This window comes from Bos indicus, chromosome 12, assembly GCF_029378745.1.
Source record: "Bos indicus isolate NIAB-ARS_2022 breed Sahiwal x Tharparkar chromosome 12, NIAB-ARS_B.indTharparkar_mat_pri_1.0, whole genome shotgun sequence".
Taxonomy (NCBI): Eukaryota; Metazoa; Chordata; class Mammalia; order Artiodactyla; family Bovidae; genus Bos; species Bos indicus.
The window spans coordinates 25,825,422-25,848,989 of record NC_091771.1 but is presented as its reverse complement, the minus strand read 5'-3'; the positions used below and the strand labels follow the sequence as shown (position 1 = coordinate 25,848,989).

At 39.7% G+C, this 23,568-nt stretch overlaps 2 protein-coding genes across 7 annotated transcripts in view; one reads left to right on the top strand and one right to left on the bottom strand.

The window, feature by feature from the left end:
- NBEA (neurobeachin) overlaps positions 1-23,568 on the top strand; it is a 674,548-nt gene that overhangs the window by 450,221 nt on the left and 200,759 nt on the right. For all 6 annotated transcript variants that reach the window (XM_070800567.1, XM_070800569.1, XM_070800566.1 and 3 more), the window contains one exon: positions 12,048-12,184. In XM_070800567.1, coding sequence (XP_070656668.1) covers positions 12,048-12,184 — 137 coding nt within the window. The remainder of the gene's footprint in view (positions 1-12,047; positions 12,185-23,568) is intronic.
- Positions 14,023-16,368, bottom strand: MAB21L1 (mab-21 like 1). The gene has a single exon (XM_019971410.2). The coding sequence runs from the start codon at positions 15,852-15,854 to the stop codon at positions 14,775-14,777; it is 1,080 nt and encodes a 359-aa protein (XP_019826969.1). The 5' UTR covers positions 15,855-16,368; the 3' UTR covers positions 14,023-14,774.

Here is a 23,568-nt window from a genome sequence, read left to right as displayed (position 1 = left end):
ATTGACAGGGTTACAGGTGGTGCATTTTGTGCCATGAGGACCCTATATTTTACCCTAAAGGCTACAGTGAGACAATAATGATTTTTAAGCATGGCAATGGAAAGAACTAATTAATTTTAAAAAAATCACTCAGGCCACTGTGCTGATTATGATTTTAGGATGTCTAGACTTGAGGTAAGAGGCTCTTGTTGCCCACATCAGAGGTAATGAAAGCTTGAACTAAATTGGTGGTAGAAGAAAGAGAAGGGGACAGCTTCGAACAACACGGAGGAGGTCAGATGTGAGGGACCATGATAATTAATCAGTTGTGAGGAGTAGGAATGAGGGGAATCTGGCCTGGGAGAAGTAATTATCTAGAAGCTATTAAATGTGTTTGGGAATGTAAAGATGCAGGGCTTTAGGGGAAAGAGAAATGAAGATGACTGGTCATCCTGGTCTGTTGGATATCTGAGTTTTTCTAATATATATGAAGGTTTGTAATTTGAGAGCCAAGTTGGGCATAGAATTCATAATTTAAACCCCTGAGATCACCGAAGGAAAGTAAGAATATATAAAGAGAAGAGCAGCAGCCCAAAGTCAGATCCCCTGTGGAACATAAGGTTTAACTGGCCAACAAAAGACAACATCTCAGGGATACCAAGAAGGAGGTCAGGAAGAAAGAGAACAGGAGAGAATACAGGCACACCTGGGAGATATTGTAGGTTCTGTTCCACAAAGCGAGTATTGGAGTCGATCAAGTCACGTGATTTTTTGTTTTCCTAGTGCATAGAAATTATGTTAATGTTTAAATTATACTATAGTCTGTAAGTGTGCAATAGTATTGTGTCTAAAAAAGTGAAAATATCTTAATTTTTAAATATTATTGTTAAAAAATGTCAACCATCATCTGAGCCTTCAGCTAGTCATACTCTTTTTGCTGGTGGAGGGTCTTGCCTCTATGTGAAGTCTGCTGACTGATCAAGGTGGTGGTTGCTGAAAGCAGGAGTGTCTGTGGCAATTTCTTAACATAAGACCACAGTGACGTTTGCCACATGGATTGACTCGTCCTTTCACAAATGATTTCTCTGTAGCATGCAATGCTATTTGATCACATTTGCCCACAACAGAATCTTTTAAAATTGAGCTTTGTCCTCTCAAACCCCACCACTGCTTTATCAGCTAAGTTTATGTACCATTTGTTTTTAAAGTATGTATGTATTTATTTACTTGGCTGGGCCGAGTCTTAGTTGTGGCATGTGGGATCTAGGTCTCTGACCAGGGATTGAACCAGGCTCTCTGCACTAGGAACGTGGAGTCTTAGCCACTGGATCACCAAGGAAGTCCCTATGTACCATTCTTAATCCTTTGTTGTCATTTCCGCAGTCTTCACAGCAACTTTACAGGCAGTAGATTCCATCTCAAGAAACCATTTTCTTTGCTTATCTATATGAAACAATTCCTCAACTGTTCAAGTTTTATCATGAGATTGCAGCACTGCAGTCACATCTTCAGGCTCCACTTCTCATTCTAGTTCTCTTGCTGTATTTACCACATCTACAATTATTTCCTCCAGTGAAGTCTTGAACACCTCAAAGTCATCCATGAGGGCTGGAATCAACTTCTTCCAAACACCTGTTGACATTTTTATCTGTTCCCATGAATCACAAATCTTAATAGCATCTAGAATGGTGAATCCTTTCCAGAAAGTTTTCAAATTACTTTCCCCAAACTCATAAGAGGAATCACTATTATGTCAGCTGCAGTCTTATGAAATGTACTTCTTACAAAGACTTGAAAGTCAAAACAGCTCCCTGATCTATGGGCTGCAGAATAGACATTATGTTAGAAGGCTTGAAAACAGCATCAATCTCCTTGTACATCTCCTTCAGAGCTCTTGGGTAACCAGGTGGATTGTCAAGGAGCAGTAATAATTTGAAAGGAATTTTTTTTGCTGAGCAGTATGTCTCAACATTGGGCTTAAAATATTCAGCAAACCAGGTTGTCAACAGATGTGCTGTCATCCAGGCTTCATTAGTTCATTTTACGGATCACAGACAGAATAGTTTCAGCATAATTCTTAAGGGCCCTAGGATTTTCAGAATGGCAAATTCGCATTGGTTTCAACCTAAAGTCATCAGCTGCTTTAGACCCTAACAAGAGTCAACCTGTTCTTCGAAGCTTAAGGTATTGACTTCTCTGGCTTTGAAAGTCCTAGAAGGATGGTATCCTCTTCCAATAGACGGTCATTTTTCATCTAAAAAAAAAAAAAAATCTGTTGTTCAAGATACTGAACTAAGTATCTTGGCTAGACCTTCTGGAAAACTTGATGCAGCTTCTACATTAGCACTTGCTGCTTCACTTTTTACTTGTATATTACAGAGATAGCTTCTTTCCTTAAACCTCATGATTCAGCCTCTACTGGCTTCAGACTTTTCTGAAAAAGTTCCTCACCTCCTCTCTCAGCCTTCATAGAATTAAAGAGAGTTAGAACCTTTGGGTTAGACTTTGGCTTAAGGGAAAGTTGTAGTTGGTTTGATCTTCTATCCAGATCACTCAAACTTTCTCCAATGGGCAATAAAGATGTTTCCTTTTTTATCATTCATGTGTTCACTGATGTAGCACTTTTAATTTCCTTCAAGAACTTTTCCCTTGCATTCACAACTTGGCTAACTCTTTGGCACAAGAGGAATAGCTTTTGACCTATCTCTGCTTTTAGCATGTCTTCCCCACTAAGCTTAATCATTTCTAGCATTTGATTTTAAGTGAGAGACCTATGACTGATTCTTTCACTTGAACAGTTCAAGGCCAATGTAGGGTTATTAATTGGCCTAATTTCAATATTGTTGTGTCTCAGAGAACAGAGAGACCCAGGGAAAAGGAGAAAAGCAAGAGAATGCGCTGGTCAATGGAACAGTCAGAAGAAACACAACATTTGTCACTTAGGTTCACAATCTTGGTGGGGTTCATGGTGGCCAAAAGCAATTACAGTAGTAATATCGAGGATCACTGGCCATACATCACTGTAACAAATATAATGATAATGAAAAAGTTTGAAATATTATGAGAATTACCAAAAGGTGACAATCAGACTTGAAGTGCACAAATGCTGTTGCAAAAATTGGTGCTGATAAGAGTTTCTGCATGCAAGATTGCCACAAACTTCAGTTTGTTAAAAAAAAAAAAAAACTCTCTATAAAGTGCAATAAGCATGAGTTTCGTCTGTAATATACTGCAGAAATCAAGGAACTCTGACTCAGTAATTTTCAAACTGATATTCCTTGGAACACAGTTATTTTGAAATATGCTAAAAAGAAAATATGTAGTTAAATATATTTAGGAAATTCTGGGTTTAAAAATAAAACGTTACACAGATTGTGTTTTCTTTTTTATTTTTTTTAATGAATGGAAGGACTTTTCCAAGCCTTTAGCATTTTAATTAACATGTAGGTCCCTAACACCTTGGCCTAAGTAGAGGATGAGGGTGAAGACAAAAGCAGTGAATGGGAGTGATGAACTAAGAGGTAAAAACTGGTGTCTAGAAGCTTAACTAAAGAGAGGAAACCAAGATAAGAGAGAAGCAGAAGTGGGGGAGGGTAGGACTGATAGCCTGGTGGAGAGAGTACCTGACTTGAACAGTACGAAAGTTCAAATTGAGGATGAGCAGTTTTTTTCCTGAAGAAAACTGGAGGAAAAGAAATAACAGTAAATACAGAGGCAGAAAGATCTTTAGATAGAGGAGGACATCAAGATAAATAACCGAATTTTATTTTCTGCAAAATATGAGTACTTCGCTTTTATGCAGTCAGGATGGATGAATGTTCATATGTGGATTTTTCTAGGAAGGGACCAAATATTTAATCATCTTCAAGAGATGCGTGAGCTCAAAAAAGGACAGACACTGCTGCTCCACACTGTGATACCTGAGCTTTAATCTTTGGTTCCTTAACCTAAAAAATATGACATTCAAGGCTACATGTATTTTTTCAGTCTCATCCAGCACTGTTCCCCTTCACATCTATTAACTGCTGTCCCATCTGATTTTCTCCTGTGCGTATCCCGCCCTATTTGTTCAAACTCTGTTCCTGCTCACACACTCTTCCCTGTACATCCACCTATCTGAATCCTACCCATCCATCCATCACAACTCACTTCAGTTCATTGCCTCACCTGGCCCCACCACATCCTCCCCAAGAGACTGGAAATCTTACAGTTCGGTGACTGTCTATAGGATTTTTAGTATTTTTATGTTCTGCTCTTGGTGGGAGGCTGTATGCCTTGCTGTGCCATGCTAAGTCGCTTCAGTTAGTCCAACTCTCCACAACCCTATGGACTGTAGCCCACCAGGCTCTTCTCTCCATGGGGATTCTCCAGGCAGGAATACTGGAGTGGGTTGCTGTGCTCTCCTCCAGGGGATCTTCCCCACCTAGGAATCAAACCAAGGTCTCCCGGCATTGCAGGAGGATTCTTTACTGTCTGAACCACCAGGGAAGCCCAAGAACACTGGAGTGGGTAGCCTATCCCTTCTCCAGGGGATCATCCCAACCCAGGAATTGAACTGGGGTCCCCCACATTGTAGGTGGATTCTTTACCAGATAAACTACCAGGGAAGCCCGGGAGGCAGTATACTTACCAGTAAATACCCTGGAGTCAGGTCACCAGGTTTGAATCATGTCTCTGCCCTTTCCAAGTTGAGTGACCTTCCCTAAGTTGCTTCAGCTCCCAGTCTCATTTTCTCTCTGTAAAATGGAAATCATAGCTGTACCTATCTGCTGGTGTGTTACGAGGAACAAATGAGATTCATACATGTCAAGTGCTTTAACAATGCTTAGGTAAACTCTTTCTCCTTTATTCCATACTTATTCCTATATATTTCTTATCTTTGCTATGTATTTTAAGCGGTTTGTGGGTAAGATCCACACCTTATACATTACTGCATTCTCTCAGTGCTTGAAACAGTGAATAATTGAATAATTTTTGCTAGCTACATGAATGAATGAATTAAATGAGTTCAACATTTGTCTCGGTATTTAATTTACAAAGAGAAAACAACTTACACACTGGGAAAAATGTGGCAGTTATAAAATTATGTCATTTAAAAAATAATAGTATGCATGTTATATGTATATATAGCTGGAATGACCAGCTGCATTTTAACTCCTATTGGAGCATATTTTAAAATTGATCTCTTCTATAAAATGCAAAGTCCAGCATATTTTTAAAGAACAACTTGAAATCAATTCCAGAAAAATATAAAAGATGTAATCTGTTATTTTAATTGACCGTTTTACTATGATATATAAATGCAACAAAGATGTTTATCATTTTCTGTATTCAGTTGAGAGAAAATAATTCCCTTGTCTTCAAGTAGCTTATGCCAAATGGGAGAAACGGCCTTCTAAATGCAGACATCTGATGCATTTTAAGTGCTGCAATAAAGATGTGCCCAGGAAACCATGAAAAAGTAAAAACAAGTCAGTCCTCTAACCAAGGGGTGCAAAGACTTAGTCATCCTGGTCCAGTAGATTTAAATCATGTCCCCCAGTTTATTCACTCATCCAATCTAGTAGGAAGTTACTCTTCTTGATCATTAAATGATATCCTAGTGCCATGAAAGAGTCAGTACCTTTCCAGAAACCGAAGAATGGATTCCATATGTTGTACTGAACGTGATATAACTAGAATCACAGTTTTCTCAGCTGGCTCACCTAGTGAATCAAAAGGCAGAGCAAATTATCACCCACAGACATTGAAATTATCACTGCTTTTTAGTATATGTTTATGCTGGGAAATAATTCAGGAATATTTTACTTAGAGTATATATGCTTTGTAAGCTGTTCCTTCTGTAGAGTTGTCTTTGCCGAAAATGCACTGGTTTTTGTTGGTTTCATTTTAACATAAAGAGTTATCGGGTCTACAAAAGAATCACAAACATAAATGATAGGTTAACTAAAGTTAAGGCCTATCAAATTATCTCGTAGGACTTATAAAATTGTTTATTATAAACACATTAAATGGGGTTTTAGATAGATGTTCTACCATGGTGAATAGATATTTTGTTAAAATGTTGTCTTCAGTTTATCTTATATAGAGGGCTCCATTGTTTCTGTTTCTGCTTCAGACTCTGGTAAGCTGAGTTTTACCAGAAGTAGGTTTGCTCACCTCTGAAAAGACTCATGTGTATTTTGAAGCATCTGTCTCATTTTACACAGTAACAATCTAAGGAAGACACTGCACAGCGGGATGATTGGTTATTGTTCATCTCAATTTATGGATAGATTATGTTCAAAACTTAAGGATAGATTAGGTTCGCTTCCCTGGTGGCTCATCTGGTAAAGAATCCGCCTGCAATGTGGGAGACCTAGGTTCAATCCCTGGGTTGGGAAGATCCCTGGAGAAGAGAACAGCTACCCATGCCAGTGTTCTGGCCTGGAGAATTCCATGGACTGTGTAGTCCATGGGGTCACAAAGAGTCAGACGCAACTGAGTGACTTTCACTTATGTTCAAAAAGTCGCCAAAGAGCACAAAGAGGCCATTTCTTGGGTAGAGTGAGTTTTGTATAAAATTTGGATTTATAGAGTGTTCATAATTGGTAGTGTGGGGAGTGTGTGTGTGTGTGTGTGTGTGTGTTAGGGAAGGAGGTGATAATGCTGGAATGCAAATTTATTACTCTTGGGTTATGTATGCTATGAGTTGTTCAAGTTATATTTTCCTGATTTAAGCAAAAATATTCTGGAATTCTTTTCCCTGCAAGAAAAGTTTTTGAAAAATCTCAGAGCATCATTATTTTGGTAATATATTTGGACCACTATCAATATTTTCTGCATTTAAAGAAAAGCGTCACTGGTAGACATTTTGTTACTTTCCTTTTTTTTTTTTTTTTTTGAGGCATTTCAAATGCTTGAAACCCAGGAAACTCTGGGTAGTAGGAAACTCAGATCTTCTGCAGCATTCACCCCTAATTGCCCTCACCCTTAGGCACATACACAAACACCTCCATTTTCTTAATGGTTAAAGTTTTCCTAGGATTCCAAAACAAAGTTCCAGCTTTCTCATATTCTCATAGTCTTCAGTTCCCTGAGATTAAACATTTCATTCATGTAATCATATGGTGTAAACATTCCTTTAAATTGGTAGTGCCCTACTTAAAAATAAGTTCAAAGCAGCAATAAATATTTTAGATATGTTTGGTCACTCCTGCCGTGAGTTATTGTCCTACAAATTCTATTCTCACTATAGAAGCGTTTGTAAAATTTTACATACTATATTTTTGTGCTAAAATTTTCTGGAATGATATCCTTTTCCACTAAATATAAAGAATCTCACATTAGTTTTACTTCTTCTAAATAATGCAGGACTGTAAGTTTAGTAATTTTACAAAGATTAGTCAATGCTTATTATCCCCAAATAATGGTCTTTTACGTGTTCCAACAGCAAATTGAACATGTGGTTTCAGAGTAATTGAGATTGGAGTAAATCCATATAGCTAATAAAACTTTCATTAATATTAAACTAAGTTTAGAAAATATTCAAGTGACTCTAAAATACATCATAATTTCATGTACACTAAGTATATTTTTTGCCAACTAAAAGTCATCAATAATTGTAACAATGCCAATTTTAATTGAATTTCAACTCCTTGTCCATATATATATATATATATTCTTTGTCTTGCTTTATATTGAAGCTTGTAAGAATTTTAGCAGTTTGAGAATTTAATCACCATAATTGACTTTTAATAGCTGGAATGCTGTTGACTCTCTCCCTTAAAAAAATGATTAATTCCTGAATCTGAGGAAGAGAAAAGCAGCCTCTGACCTCAGGAAACTGGCCTGACCCTTACAAGGAGGCCTCAGGATCACTGGGAGCTGGCCTGGGGCTCACAGCTCAGTCATGGTGTTCTCCTGTTGGACCTAAACAACCTCACAGAACACCAGCATCAGACAAGTCCACATGATGATGTGAGGTAAAAAAACACTATAATTTTGTCTAAGCACAGACAAAAGCAAGATCACTCTATACAACTTACCTGAACATTAACATCCTCCTTTACTCCTTATAGGAGTGACTGCTTCTTCTCTATCAATCACAGTTTTAGCCTAGGTCTAGTCGCCAAGTTGTGTCCGACTCTTTGTGAACCCATGGACTGTAGCCCACCAGGCTCCTCTGTCCATGGAATTCTCCAGGTAAGAATACTGGAGTGGGTTGCCATTTCCCTCTCAAAGGGATCTTCCTGACCCAAGGATAGAAACCCTGTCTCCTACACTGCAAAGTCTTTACCATCCAAGCTACCAGGGAAGGTCTAGTCCTAAATAAGATTAAGCTTAATCACAGAATTATTGCCAATCCTGACAGAGCCCAATCCAGAGCAAAGCTCTTCTTTGAACCCTTCCCCAAATCACTTAACCAGAGCTCTGATCCTACAGCAAGTCCTTTCTGAACCCTCTTACCTAGTCATCTCATGGTTCCTTCCTATCTCCCTCACGGCAGTGAGCAGTTAGCACCACCTTCTCAACTCCAGTTGTGTTCCTGGTGGTTTTTGGCAGGAGGGTATGATACATCCATAGCCCCCAAATTGTGACTATTGAACTAGTAGTTAAGTAAAAATGTAAAAGACCTGTGTAAACTGTAAAGTTCTGTCTAAAAGTTGATGTATCATGACTTCTAGGCTTAGAATTTTGTTCTCAGTAAAATCCTCCAAACCCACAAGTGGTTTTTAACATTCTACTTTTAAATATATATTTGATGAATAGTTCCCTTCCTAAATATAAAACATATGTATTTTCTACTCTACTCTACCCCTCCACTGAATAAAGATCCCATGGCTCTAAAGAGAAGTTAACTCTTCTTAAGAGTTTCCATTGTGCTTGGGTAATCTTTGTTCTAGTTCAGATTTTAAATTAGCATCTAAATTAATGGCAAGTCATATCCCTGTCCTCTCAAATAGTAATGGATCAATACTTCTTAGACATTATACTGCCAATTCTAAAAGGTAAGTAACATTTATTTTTCCTTTAGTTAGCACTTTTGATGGTAAAACTTTAAACCACTGGATGTAGCAACAAAAAGGGGGGTGGTTTGGTTCCATCCATTTGTTTCACTATCTTTTAATATCCATCACTTTACTTCTGTGTGTGCCTGAGGACCTTGATACAATGGATCCTTTTATTGCCATGGTACTGATTAGCATGAATAGATCTACATCCAGTCCCCAGTTCCCTACACCCAACAGATTAAATATGTATCTAGTTATCTTCTAGAACAGAATCTGCCACATCACTCTGACGTCTAGACGTGCTGCCCTTTCTGAACTATTTTTATTTGGAAAGGAATCCAAGGTTTCCAAATAACCAGATCTTCCACTTGGAAGATGCTGGGTGCTGGTTTGTGACCTTGCCTTATGTAAACATTTTAATATCGGATCCCTAAAATCCAGAGGCTCCCCCAAAGGGGATTAAAACATAATCCCCTCTCTGTTATCGCTGTAGTGGATTAACTCTGTTCTCTCTGCGGCTGGTTTGCTCCCTGAAGGCTACAACAAAAAGACTCAGCGCTCCTTAAACATGCTATGGAATTGGAAGTTGTAATTGGAGATTTCCAAAGGACAGGGGTAAAAATGACACACTATTAAAGCTGAATATTTCATGAGTGCCTTTCTTAAAGAAGGACCAGTTCGAAGCCCTTTTATAACCGCCCACCACCGACCCCCAGAAAAAAAAAAAAAAATCCCAATTCAGTAGAACGCGTTTGGAGTAAAATCAAAAGGAAACGCAGCCGCCTTTCAGATAGTCAGAGAAACAGGTAGCGGAAATGTGTTCCCCGTTAAAAGTTCACAGAATTGTGTAATTAAAATTCGTAATTAAAATTAATTGTGTAATTAAAATACCGTCTATTTCGGTCAATCAGTTTCTGTGGTTTTAATAACGGGTATCATGATTTTTACCGTTTTTCCAATTTGTTTGGATATTTTAAACTGTTTTTTAAGAGAACGAAGCAGTTCGCCATTTTTAATGTTTTTGACCATTCATCGTCTCCAAACACCAGAATATTCTATGAAACCAGAGATCAGTAGCTTTCCGTGTTTAGAATGAGGACTTTGCTTAAGGTTCATCAAGGCCCAAGGATGGGTAGGAAGACACAGTTTCCGAGGTGAATCAGGTCACCTTCTTTCTCACCTCGCCCCAGTCAAGAGTAAACCTCCCGGATTTCTACCGAAGAGAAGTACGAAGAGTGGCCTCCAAACGAGCGACACGGCGGCTTAAGGGTTAAGGGAGCGGTTCTAACCGGCCGGAGCGCGGGGGGCTTCGGAGGAGCGCGCGCGCAGACCCTCCAATAAACACAAAGGAGGGCCTGGGGAATAGAAACCCAAATCCACTTGTAATCGTACAAGAGATTCGGGCATAATTACTTGAGCAACCTAGATTAAGATTGATGAGCCTTTAAAGTGGCGCTTCAGATCGACCGCCTAGCCCTTTGGAAAGAAAAACCTTATGGAGCCAAGGCGGACCCCTGACTCCGCTCGGCCCCAGCGGAAGCTGCCCGCCGGAGACCCGCGCCGGTAGCCGGGGCCGGGAGGGCTCCCCGGCTGCGGGCTTGAAGGGGCTGGGAAGCGGCAGAGTGAAAGCAGGGGCTCCTCGTGAGCCCGCCCCGGGCGGGCGGTCCCGACCGGGATGCAGGCTGACACCCAGTTTGCCCCACAGCCACACACACCACCACCCCCAAACCCCCGCCCTTTAAGCGCGACAGCCGGCCGATTCCTCCCTGGTCCTCCTGCAGCAGAAACGCCCGGCTTTGTGCAGGATGGTCGTGAACTCGGCGTGTGCCGCTCCCTGGAATCGTGGGCTCCGCCGCGGTCCCCGCACTCGGACGGGGACCAGGCCCGGCCTGCTCGCCGCGGTTCCGGCGGTGCGAACGGGTCTCCCCGCGAGGAGCCGCTGCTCGCGAGGGGCCCGGGCCTGAGCGGCCGCAGGGGACCTACCTTTTCATTCCTTTCCCTCTACTGTTACTGTGACTCATTTAAGTGTGTACTGGAGAGGGTGGGTTGGGGGTGAGGGGGGTGCGGGGGTAGAAGGGAATATAATGAGCCCTGGCTACAGAATAACGAATACATTTTTTTTTTTCTAAGTCTATATTTTAAGTACAGACTTGAGGGGAGCGAAGAATGTCCCCGCTCTACGGGGAATCTTAAAGGGGCAGTTAAGTAACCCCCTCCCCTTTTGAATTAATATTCTAATACGTGAGATTTTTAATTTTCGATTTTAACTCAGGTGGAAGGAATTCGAAGTAAGCACCTTAGTAGGCACACTTTCTAAAAATCTCTTTACTGAAGCTTAGTTTTTCTAGTCCCCAAAGTTGAGAAAGGGCACTTTGCAGATGCTCTTCTGAGAATCGTTTTGTTCAGTCGTCTTACAATTTCATAATGTTTGGCTTATTACAGGTGAGGAAAAAAATCACTGCTACAATTTTCCTGCTTTTCTGCATAAACAATGTATTTAACGTCCGCGTTTTGCGAGTGTATCGATGTGCGCGTGGGGATACCTCCCTGCAAGATGCAAACCCGTTAGTGCAGTGGGGTTTACATATTAGACCTGTACCTCTTCACATCCTCCCCCCCATCCTGGGGGGCCGCTGCTGCCCAGTGGACGGGATTTACACGTTGGCTGGTCTTTGGGGACCGTGCTGACTGCCCTGAGCGTCTCTTCCGAACGGAAAGCCCGTGCGTGCTCAATGGAAAATCAGGGCCTGAGAGAGTCATTCTGCACTTTTAAGTTGGTTAATGTCAGCGCCCCACTAACCATGTAGGATTTCTAGGCAGAGGTTGCAAACTTGCTTAGTGAGGGTCACTTATTCGATTTTGTGACCTCTTGGGTTTTTATAGAATTATTTATCTCCAGTCTGGTTATAAGAACGTGTAACAACTAAGCAGACCTATCTCACATGAAAGGAGCTTGCCGCATAATATAGACACTTTTTTTCAGTGCATGTTTAAAAACCTGAGGTGCCCTTCCGGGAGGGAGCAAGCAAGGGCAAAGAGGCACAGCCTGACTCCTCTGGTGCCTTCTTCTTTCAGGTCCAGTGGTTCTCAGCACTCCTGCCCAGCTCATTGCTCCTGTGGTAGTGGCCAAGGGGACTCTCTCCATCACCACGACCGAAATCTACTTCGAGGTAGATGAGGATGATCCTGCCTTCAAGAAGATCGACACAAAAGTGAGTTAAAATGACTCCGTGTGCAGTACTGGTGACTTTGTGGCAGGCAGGAAGTGGTTTTCAATTTTGCTTGGTTTTAAATGACAGTGGGGGAGGGGAGCACATTCCCATCCTCCTCATAGAAAATGAAATGAGTGAAATAACACTTGCTCTATTTTATGGGATTGGAGAATATAGTAACCATCTTAAATCCTGTTATTACATTTTAACAGTTTCTCTGTGCTAGTGCCTTTGTGTGCACTTGGGCAGATTTGGTAGTGAAGCCAGTTGCTCCCAAGTCCCTGGGGTACAGCATCTCAGATTCTCTGGGAAGACTGGGAAAGGGCTCATGGAATTTCTTACTAAGGTCACTTTTAATTTCCGAAAGTATACATTGAAGTATGAATCACTGTTTATTAAAAGATTGTAAGAAAACTATGGAGGGGCATTTAGATATAAATTCATCTCTATTATTACATCCAGTTTTCATTTCCTGAAATAAGAATGCGTTTTATATGTGAATTTAAGAAGAGAAATCGATTCTCCGAGAAGCGTTGCTTTAAAATGTGTATACATAGTATGTATTGGTGCTCAGATGTTTAAAGATGAGGTCTTCTGTGGTTGTAGTGCTGGACAACATATATTTGGATGATTTGAAATGCATAAGTATTTGTTTATTATATTTTATTTTGTAAAACTTAAAACCTGAGTATTCAGCAGCTCTATACCTCTGAAGTTTCTTCTGAAATCAATTCCATTGTTGTTTTAACTTTTATGTTACTGTGCCATTTGTAAACTTTTTTTTCCTGAGGCTATCAATTCAAGAACATAAGTCATGCTAGATAAACAAGCATCATTTTACAAAAATCTGCCTTTAAAGTATTTTTCAGAGGCAGTTGTTCTAAAATAGCAAAAAACAAATACTCCCAAAGATCCAAAACTTTATTATTTGTGTTTAATTTATATATAGAAGCAAAACATTATAAAATGCTATTTGTGGAATAGCAATTAAAAGTCTCAAATTTACCTGCACCTGAATTAACTAACCAGGGCCCATAGGTGATTAGCCCCTCCCAGACGTGTTGACTCTTAAAATACTCTGGAGGATAGTCACAGGACTTCTTTTATTTCTAGCTCCAAAAGAATAGAATTTTGAAAATGAGTTTGAATGTAGTGCATTTGATTTTAAATCATTTAAAGTTTGTCTTTATGCTTTTATCATTGGCTTGCTCTATGAAGTAAACGGTAATTTTGGATTTCTGATTAATTTATCCTGCCTGGAACCCTTACTGCATAAAATAAGGTTTGACATATATTAGGTCAGAAATTATCTTCATTTTATTAGCATAGTTTTCATATACAAATTTCAAAAGTTTTATTAGGACTTTGTTAAGTTCATTTTTCTCGGAGTTTGTCTGATTTTTAACTCAGCAACCATGACTGTCATGACATATTTCATCCTTATAGTGTCAAAAATTCTACATAAATAATTAACCCAAAATAGCAGGCTTTCAAAGGTAGATTTAAATTGTTTCTGTTGTCGAATGGAATAGTCTTATAAGTAAGTCAGAAGCTAACAGTAGATCATTATATTGTGTACCTATACAAAAAGAGCTTTTTGCCAATATTTTAAGGTTTTATTTTTAATTATTTCATTAGCATATTTCTCAAAATGTTTAAAATATTCAAGTGGTTCAGTTTTCAAATTTAAGGATTACATCTTTTGACAGGAAAACAATTTAAAGTGAGACACAACAAGTTTTATTTTACTTCATTTATTAGCTTCTAATTAAATAAAAACCAGCAACAGAAATTAAAATCTAAATCACAAAAGTAATTATCCAGTGTATTTCAAGTGCATTTTTCAAATATATAATTCAGATATTCAAGCGTTATTATATAAGCTGAATTCAAATTTCTTTGAATATATTTAAATAACATTTCAAGTATATTTATGGAATGTTAGAAATAGAACAAGCAATATATTTGAAACAAAATGTAAACTTTTTAAAGTTCAGACACTTTTAAAGACAGATAAAAGTACCAGGAGGAAATCTACCTTTAAATTATATCTTTGTTAGTGGAAAATGTCTGGAACATCCAAAATGCCAATTTAACTTTTGTTCACCAAATCACAAAACACCAACATCCACACTTTCAAAGACAATGTGAGATCACAATATTTGTTACAAATCAAAATATACATTACACTTTTCCTTCAGATGGCTTATCCAAATCATGTTTACTCACAGCCAAGATTGCTATAATCCTCTGATAGTTAGCATTCACAGCGGTCTTGCGTTACAGCCAGGCTGTTTTCCGGGTGTTCCTGTGTACTTTTCAAGGGCGATAGGAAATCCTTTGTAAAGAAGTCTTCTAATACTTGTGGGTTTGGGGTGTTCTCCATCTGCTCTCCCTACTTTTTCTCCCCTTGAAGGGGTGGGTGAGATGATGCCTTAAGCGGTTGCCTTAGCACTCCTTTTGAAGGAAGAGATTGTTTGCACTGCTGAGTGGAATATTAGATAGGAATCGAACAGGAAGTTTACACTGCATGAGAACTTTTCAGAATGAATAGTATAATCACATTTCGGCTCTCGATTAAAATTGTCCTCTAAAGTTTCTCTAAACTTTTCGGGTTGGTCAGGATCTCCCTCGCCAGTCGCCACGTTTGTTTGGCAGCATTCTCTAGAGCCGAGTGAGGTTTGCCTTGAAACAGATCTAAGTTCGGTAGGAAGTAGTGAGGACAGCGCCGGCACTGCAGGCAGGAGATGAGTTGCAGCAAAATCCCGTTCAGCCTGTCACCCAGGCAGGACTCGTCCCAGTCCGACTCCCGGGGATGCTTCTCACACTCGTAGGAAACCAGAGTCTTCATGTGGTAGTTGTTAAGGGGCTGGCCCGGCAGTTCCAGGTGACGATCCCGCAAGGTTTTGAGGATGGAGAGGCATTTCTTCCTGCAGCCCCCCATCTGCAGTCTGTTCTCCGCTTCCGCGAACTGCAGCACCCAGGCGTCGCTCTCGGCCGAGCTCTGCTTGCCGGCCAGGGAGTGGCACTCCTTGGACAAGAGATTGAACCCTTCCGCTTTGACCTCTGCCACCCGGTTGGGTCCCGGCCAGGGGATGTGGGGAAGTGGCCAGTGGGCAGCACTCCTGGGCCAGATCCCGGTGCATTTAAAAGCCGGGGTGATCTGCACCACGTACCTGTCTCGGATCCTCAGTTTCACTTCGCTGGTGTCCGCCACCATCTTTACCACATCCCTGTAGCTACACTTGTCTACCGCCTGAGCCACCAGCGTCTGAAACCTGGACCGGATTTTGCGCGCCGAGAGGTAGCCGGAGGCAGTAATGAATTCCACCCAGAGCGACATGCTCCTCTTGCGGCCGTCGCTCAACTTGAGCACGGCGCAGCCGGGCAGCGAGCCGTCGTCCACAAAGTTGAACACCCCCATCTGGTTAAGGTAAAGCACCACTTCGAATTCGGTGGGGGAGATGACCTCGAGGCCCTCGTAGCGATTGTCCATCTCGTTGAGAGAGCTGATGAACCGGGGCTCCTGCACCTCCACCTCCTTCAGGACGTCGGAAACTACTTTGCAGACTTCCCGGATGGTTTTGGCAATGGCAGCTTTCCTGGCTTGGCATTTTTCGTTGTAGTATTTATTCAGATGGTAAACCAGCTTGGCCTGGGCCGCTATCATGTTGGGGCAGAGATCCGGGTTGTACACCGGAGTCTCGCAGTAAGCTGTGGGATCCAACGCGGCTGCTAGAGCTGGAGCCAACTTCGGTGGAGAAACGGGCCGCGGCGCTCGGAACTGTACCAGAAGCGTCTCTCCGAAGTGCGGCGGCGGCCGGGGACTCCCTCGCGCTGTTCTCCCCTGCCTTTTATCTTTGAGCCCAGCCGGCCTTAAAGTGAAAGGTTGTTCTCCCCCCACCCCTTCTCTCTCTCTCTCTCTCCGTCTCTCTTCCTCTTTTAAAGAATCCTTCCTTGTGTGAGAGAAACGCGTGCAGAGATCACCTCAGTTATAAAAACAAAAGTTGCGGTGAGACCCAGCAAAGCTCTTCCAGTAGTCAAAATAATCAACCCTTTCCGTATTTATTTACGCTTGCCCGTGATCATGGTGTGTGCCGGGCTGTGAATCGGACGGAGAAAAAGTGTGCTGAGTGTGCGTCGGGGGTGAGTGTGCGCCTGTGTATATGTCAGAAGAAGCTGCTGTTGGTTTGTCTTAAGAGCCCAGATGCACTCGTGTGGAAATTATAAAGGCAGGGCCAGGCAGGCTGGCGGCCAATCGCCACTGGGCTCGTCACGACAGCCTCCGTCAGCTCCAGCCCGGCTAATTAATCCCCCCTCTTGGATATAGGCACACAAACTAAAGGTAGGAGGCTGCTGCTGGGCAGAAAACCACCCAGGCCACCTAGACAGTTTTGGAAATCAGGAGGAATCTCTCAGCTTTGGTATTAATTGAAGCATATTGACGTTTTGAAAAGACTTGGCAAAGTGGTTCTCTTCTGTGCTGAAAAACCCTGCTTGTCTTTTTAACCGACGAAATGCAAATACAGGTGTACTAATGGTCATCCATCAATTGGTGAATTAGATGGGGTTTTCTAAAACAAAAGTCACTAACTTGCATTTAGAGTGAGATAATTAACGCCTGTTAATCCTGGAGGTCTTTTTGAATGCAGGTTGGGAGTTTGCTCTTCAGTGTATATGCAGGCTGGTTTTGGATGGACTGATACCAGTGTAATTTTCTGGATGTTCCCATATTAGAATGATTTTTTTTTATGTTATGCAGTGTTTTACCTATGTTTTTCTCCTCATTTGAAGTTGTTGAAAGGAATCTGAAAATGATTGCTGTTAGATGTTGTCTACTCCAGTTTAAGTTGGGATGTTTAAAAAATGTTTAGTACACCCCTCCCCCCATCTGCAGTCCTCTTTGTACTTTGATAGACTTGCCCAACATTATAACCAGGACACTAACTTTTTGTACGCACTGGCAGACATATCTGTGAAAGAAAACTCTCTGAGATTCAGAGATTATCTTAATGTGAGTTCATAATGAGGTGTGTTTGAATACATGACAGTTCAGGAGAGGTCATGGAGATGAGACCTAGGGGCAGATACCTATCCTGAAAATTTATGTGTTCGGGCTTTCTGTCTTGTCTACAGATGTGTTAATTTAGGATATATCTTCTCTCCTAAGGGATCTTTAGTGGTCATCTGACAGCAGACTTCTGATTTTATAATATTGCAATAACTTAAGGGAAATGGTTAAGATTTTTAAAGAAAACTAATTTGCAGTCACCTGGGATTTTAAAATTTACATCATTTTTTAAAAAAAACTTTGAAAGAAATCAATATTTTTAAATTTGGGAATCTAAAAAAGGAGGGCAAAATGGATTTATGTAGAGCTTTTTTTTCCCCCTGCTGGTACCAACTGCGTGCTTGATGTACTGGAAGTGGAAGAAATACTACTTAGGGGTTCTGTAGTTTTTAAACCTAGGCAGATTTTTAACACCCTACCTTGAATTAAGACTATTTCCAGCAAAATCCTATAATTCCTGGAACAGGTTTGTAGTCACTTTCTTTCAGAGCCACTTGTAACAAGATCTTGTTCAGGGCTCCCACTTTCTACTCAAGCGTTTGAATTTTTTTTTTTTTTTTCCTTTCTTCTTTGCACAGGTACAGCATCATACTTTTTGTTATCCAAGGGTGGTAGATTCCGATTTAGCTTAAAACAGTATATTAGATTCGGGGCCCACAGCATCCACCTACTCTGTTCCCCAAGAACCTTGCACCCCTTTAGGAGCAGGGATTGGGCGTAACCGCCAGCCCCTCCCTACTTTGGCACCGAGGCGGGTGAACGCATACTACCTTTTGGCAGTTGGAAGAGAAGGAAGAGGAGGCAAGTCACCGCCGGGGAACCTGCGGCCACGAAGACGAAGATGTGCCGGTGGTCTCTGGGGGAAGCCACCTCTGTCCCCACCCAGTGCAGGTCCCGCGTGCTCCCTGCCGGTCCCGCGGCCCTACGCTCCCTGACCATCCTTCTTTCCTCTATCTGCTCCATGTCCCATAGGTTTTGTGTGTGCGCTCTTATGTGGTATGTGAAAACCTTATTAAGGGTCCCGGGTTTCTCCACGTTTGCTGCAAGTGTTCTGCCCACGCTCCCCGCCGCCGCCCGGGCGCACGTGTGGTCGCGGCCGAGCCCGCGCTTTCTGGTCCCGGGGTCGCGGGGCCCTTGCGCCCAGCGCGCTCTCCCTTGGGTTCAGGTCAGAGTGGCCGTTGTTTTCTTGGGCCACCTGCAAATGCCCCCAGTTGCCGAAGACCTGAGGCAGCCTGGGATTCGGAGGCCCCGAGGCCGTTCGGGGGACCGCGGCGGCGGCCGTCCGGGTGGGTCGGACTCGAAGGACTCGAGGCGCGCCGGGCGGTAGCGCTGGAGCCAGGCGCGCAGGTGGCGCATCTTCGGGGCTCACTGTGCGGCTTAATTGGGTTAAAGCAGAGCTAAATGCCAAAGCACTTTGTGCAAACTAATTGGTGTAAGCAAGGCCTTTTCACTAACGATTTGCACTTTGAAGAAGAAAAATGGATGGTGAGAAAAGGACTAAAAACTCGTTAGTCCTAGCGTGTTCCCGGGAAGTGAAGTCTTTGGGCTTCAAGGACGCTGGGACCGTGTTTCCTGAGCTGCTTCCTTCAGCACCCTTCACGCTGGGAGCTGACAGTGATTTACATAACATAGGATTCACCCACCCGCTCTCATCACCGCGGGTGAACTGGGCGCCCTAGAATAATACTCCCGCGCAAGTATTGCTTGTTGCTGCAACACCGTGATTTTCTGTTACACTGAACACGTGAAATGAATTGCCTTCTGTAGCTGATCCTTCCAGTGATCTCAGACACCTCTCATTGTTGAAGGGAAAATTAAACTGTTCTGAGGAGTGTGCTTTCTATTCCCCCCCACCTTTTTTTTTAATTGAAATGACCTATGGAGAGGAACTTAAAATATATAGTACGCTTTTGTGTAATTCTGCTGATTTTCAGCTAGGCTTTGGAGATAGATCTGATTTGTTGGAGCGATGTATTTAACAATTTTAAAGTAATTTTTATAAAATATCATTTGACCTATGGAACTAATTATTTTATATGGTTGTGTAATGCACGGAAATAGCTTAAAATCAATTTTATTTACTTGTGAAAAGTTCATAAAACAGCTCTAATGACACCAGTCTTGTATATATACATTTTTTTCACTATAAACATAATCATAGTAGTTAGTATTAGAATGAAAGCTTGTGTGTGTCCAATGCTTCAGGATATAAATACTTAATTGTTTTCATTGATATGCTGTGCAGACATCTTTGACAAGAGCTAATAATAGAATGATAATTGAAGAAAACTGACCTAATTGAAGAAAAGACCCCAAGAATCTCAGGATTTAATGATTGTTTGAGATGCTCATATTTGAGTGGTATTTGGGATATTAAGGTCTAACCAACTTGACTTTTCCATTTCACTTAGTTCACTAGGTGGCTTTGATTTAGAATGTTCTATTATTTTTAAAAAATGGAGAAAATCACAAGCACACCATTGTCAAAAATTGTAGGAATGTTAATGAATATAAAATAATTAAATATTGTGATCCTTACTACTTCCAAGCATTTAAAATAACAGTGGCGAAATAACTTTTTTCTAAAGTGGTATTTCGTAGGTAACTTATTCTCCCTTCTGTAAACCTACATAACTTATATGGGACACACAAAATAATGGGCAAAGAGACACCCCATTAGATTAAAGAAAAACTCTATTATGTTGAGAAATGTAGGAATGCAGGGTTTCTTTTTTTTTATCTTAATTTAAATATGAATTACATGTTCATAAATTTAAGCAATTGTGACCTTTCATCTGGAAAAATGTATCTGTTAGTTAGAGGTTATGCACACACATATTAAATGCACAGATAGATACTGTTCTGTTTTTTCATTATCTGCTGGCTGCTATTCTACTCACAAGTATTCACGAATATAAAGTTCTATTTTTTTAATATGTGCTTATTACACTGGGGAGATAAAAAGAATATGAAGTTGAGTTTATTAAATTATTTATCCCTACTGCTGGAGTGGTTTTGAAGGCTCATTGTACACATCTGATTTCTTCCCCTGCCCCCACCACCCCCACCCCGAACCCACCTCCTCTTTTTTTAAAATGCACCTAGGCTATTTCATCTGTTTCATTCTGCCAGACACAATATATTTCCTTTTTAACACTGGAGAAATTAAAGACAGATATTTGTGCAGGATTTTCTTTATGTGTCACATTAAATAAAAATAGACGGAGTTTTTCTGGTGATGTGATTTGATGGTGCATCTATACCTTTCTTTCTATTGTGACTCCTTATGTAAGAATACTTGAAACAAAATAGCTTGAAAGCTTCAAAAGTTTCAGTGAGTTCTTAAAATAATTATTTCATATTTTAATATCGTCTATGGCAAAGGAGAGCAGAGAATTGAGATCGTTGTTGGCACGATTTAGACCCTATTTTTCTTTAACCAGAGTATCTTGATAATTGTGGTTACATTTAAAAATTATTTTCTTAATTCTTCACTTGAATATTCTAGACTGTTGCCTCAGTTTTCCTCATTCCCCTAATACATGATCATACAGTCACAATGGTAGCAGGGAGTACTCTTTTTTTTTTTTTTTTGCTTACTTTGTTGCTTAGAAAATTTGTTATTGGTCTTAATAAATGTTGAAAGTAATTTTGAGATTAAAAATAGAATTTGGAAGTGTACTTAACCAGAATCATCACCACTGCTAGATTTGCACATTTGAGTGATTCTGGATAACTCTGGCCAAAACCTTTCTTTTGGTAGAAAAAATAAATTTAAGCCTTGATTATTCAGATCATTGTCTCAGTTTCCTCACTTATTTTGAATGTAGACACAGAGATGCAGGATATTTTAAGTTGTATCTGTAAACTGACAAAATTTAAGGGGCAGGGTTATCAACCAAAAGATTTTCTTATGGTTCACAATGAATTGTGATCTCTAACTGTTTGCAAACATTTAAGGGTAGTGAGGTTAATCAGTCATTTATTGATGAGTATTACGGAGTGTTCCAACATTCCAGTTCCCCATTGACCCTTTAGAAAGTCACCATTATCTTTATAAACTGTAAAATTTAAATTCATTTTACTAGATTTCAACTTATGTTTTTAATTTGGATATAGTAAACATGTTGTGACATAAATGGACTCGTGATTCTTCTCCATATGAATATATGAAAATTAGGTATTCCTCAAACCATCACTGACATGGATTTATAGACATTCATGCATATGGCTGTATCCTCAGTACTCTTAGTACAGTACAGTTTTATTGCACTTAGAGAAAACAATGGAATCAGATGTGATTAGCGTCTGTTAATCTGTCCATCTGTAGTGGGTCATCCAGGATTGCATACCTCTCATTACTGTCCAGACTGTATGTGATTAGCCACTGAAAACATTCTTCGTAACCTTGAGACTAGAATACAGGATGTAGATAATCAGCTTATAGTGACTGCATGTCTGAAGTAACATTTTCTGTTACTAATTTACAATTTTGGAGCTTATTTCTTAATTAGCAAAGTAGTTCTTCTAAAATAGGGTTTTTTTTTAATGATCAGTTAACTGGAGTAATAATTTAAAATAATAATTGCATTAGTAAAACCTATTACCTTTTGTCACATATATCAAATAAAATAAATACTTTATAGCAAAAAAAGGAAATCAGTTTATGAATAGCAATTTCTTGGATAACTTTACATACTGATACAGATTATAACCATTTTCTGAGAGTAGAGCACCTAAATAATATTTAATTTCCACTTCCGTATAATTGCTTTCATGATACTAGTAATATACATTTTAGTATACTTATCTGAACTATTACTATTATTTAGTACTCTGTGTACTATTTTCATGAAAGCACAATTTTTCCATGTGATTTGTCAAAAATATCAAGTCAAGAGTACTAATAAGTTCTTACTACTTTTTAATCTCAATATGTTTGTTTTATCTAAACATCTAGATCAAATCAAAAACATGAAGGACATAAAGAATTTGTAAGACATCGTGTCTCTGATAAAAACTTGTGAACCTACTGGAAAAAGTTATAGCATTATTATTTTTATGGGAAATCATTTTTATTATGAAAGTCAGGTTTATTATGCATATTTTGCATACGTACTGTTCTAGTCTATGCTTTTTCAATATGAATGTTCCAGTCTATGAGTTCTGACAAATGTATAGAGTTGTATAACATCTGGCACATAGAACATTTCCATGGACACAAGAAGTTGCTTCATGCACTTAATTTTTTTTTACTCGTAAATTTTATGATTCATTTATAATGAATCTGGGTGTTTTAGTTTTATATCAAAAAACTTTAGACTATAAACACCTTTAGTTATTCCCCTAGAACTTATTATCTTAATCATGATTCTATTTTAAGACCAGTTTTAATCAGAGAGTCCCAAAATAGACTCAAAATATAAAGTGCTATTTCAGATACACAGGCAATAGGTTAACAGTTTTTATTTTACATGAAAGTTGTTTAATTTTACTATGTGACATTAAATGGTTAGTAAAGGATTCATTTTCACAGGTACTGGTAATATTTGTTATGCTCACATGAATATATATATTAGATTTAGGAGTATAGTTTACAGTTTACACATCAAAATGCATATTAAGTTCCTTATGTAAGTTAGCAATATTTGTAACATTACTAGCTTTATGTCTTTGGAGAAGTAAATCTCTCAACATTTGCATTGTGTATTACCTTACATTTTCAGTAAATTAATCCTCCCTTGATGGTGGGGGATGATGCCAAAGGGTTTACTAGAGCTAATATTCATTAATATATACATATTCTTGGAACATATGCTTCAAATCCTAATTTTGTATAAATATACATTGCCATTTAAATTTAAATAGTTATAAATATTCCAAACAAAGAATTCTTAAATTGTAATAGTACCAACATCTTCATTGATAATGATGCCCTCTCAAGTATTTTGCTCTTTTACAACTTGGAATAGTACAACTAGTCTTCTCTTTCTGCCCTCAAGATATAAAATTATTTAAATGGTTTCTGTTTTCTATTTTAATTTGGCAATTACAATAGGAATTTTAATGTTATGCATGCTTACAGGCCTATTAAGAAAGAAGTTATTGCTTTCTTAATAATCTTAAACCATTTTTAGGAAGTACACTCTTTTTATGGTTTGCAAAATAGCCTGCTCATACGCACACACACACACACACACACACACACACAGTCTTTCAGATAGTAAAAGGTTGAATTGGCTTCTATACATTTTTATGTTAACCTGTTAAAAGGAAGCAGCCTCTAAATACAGGATTCTTGTCTCCACCAGAA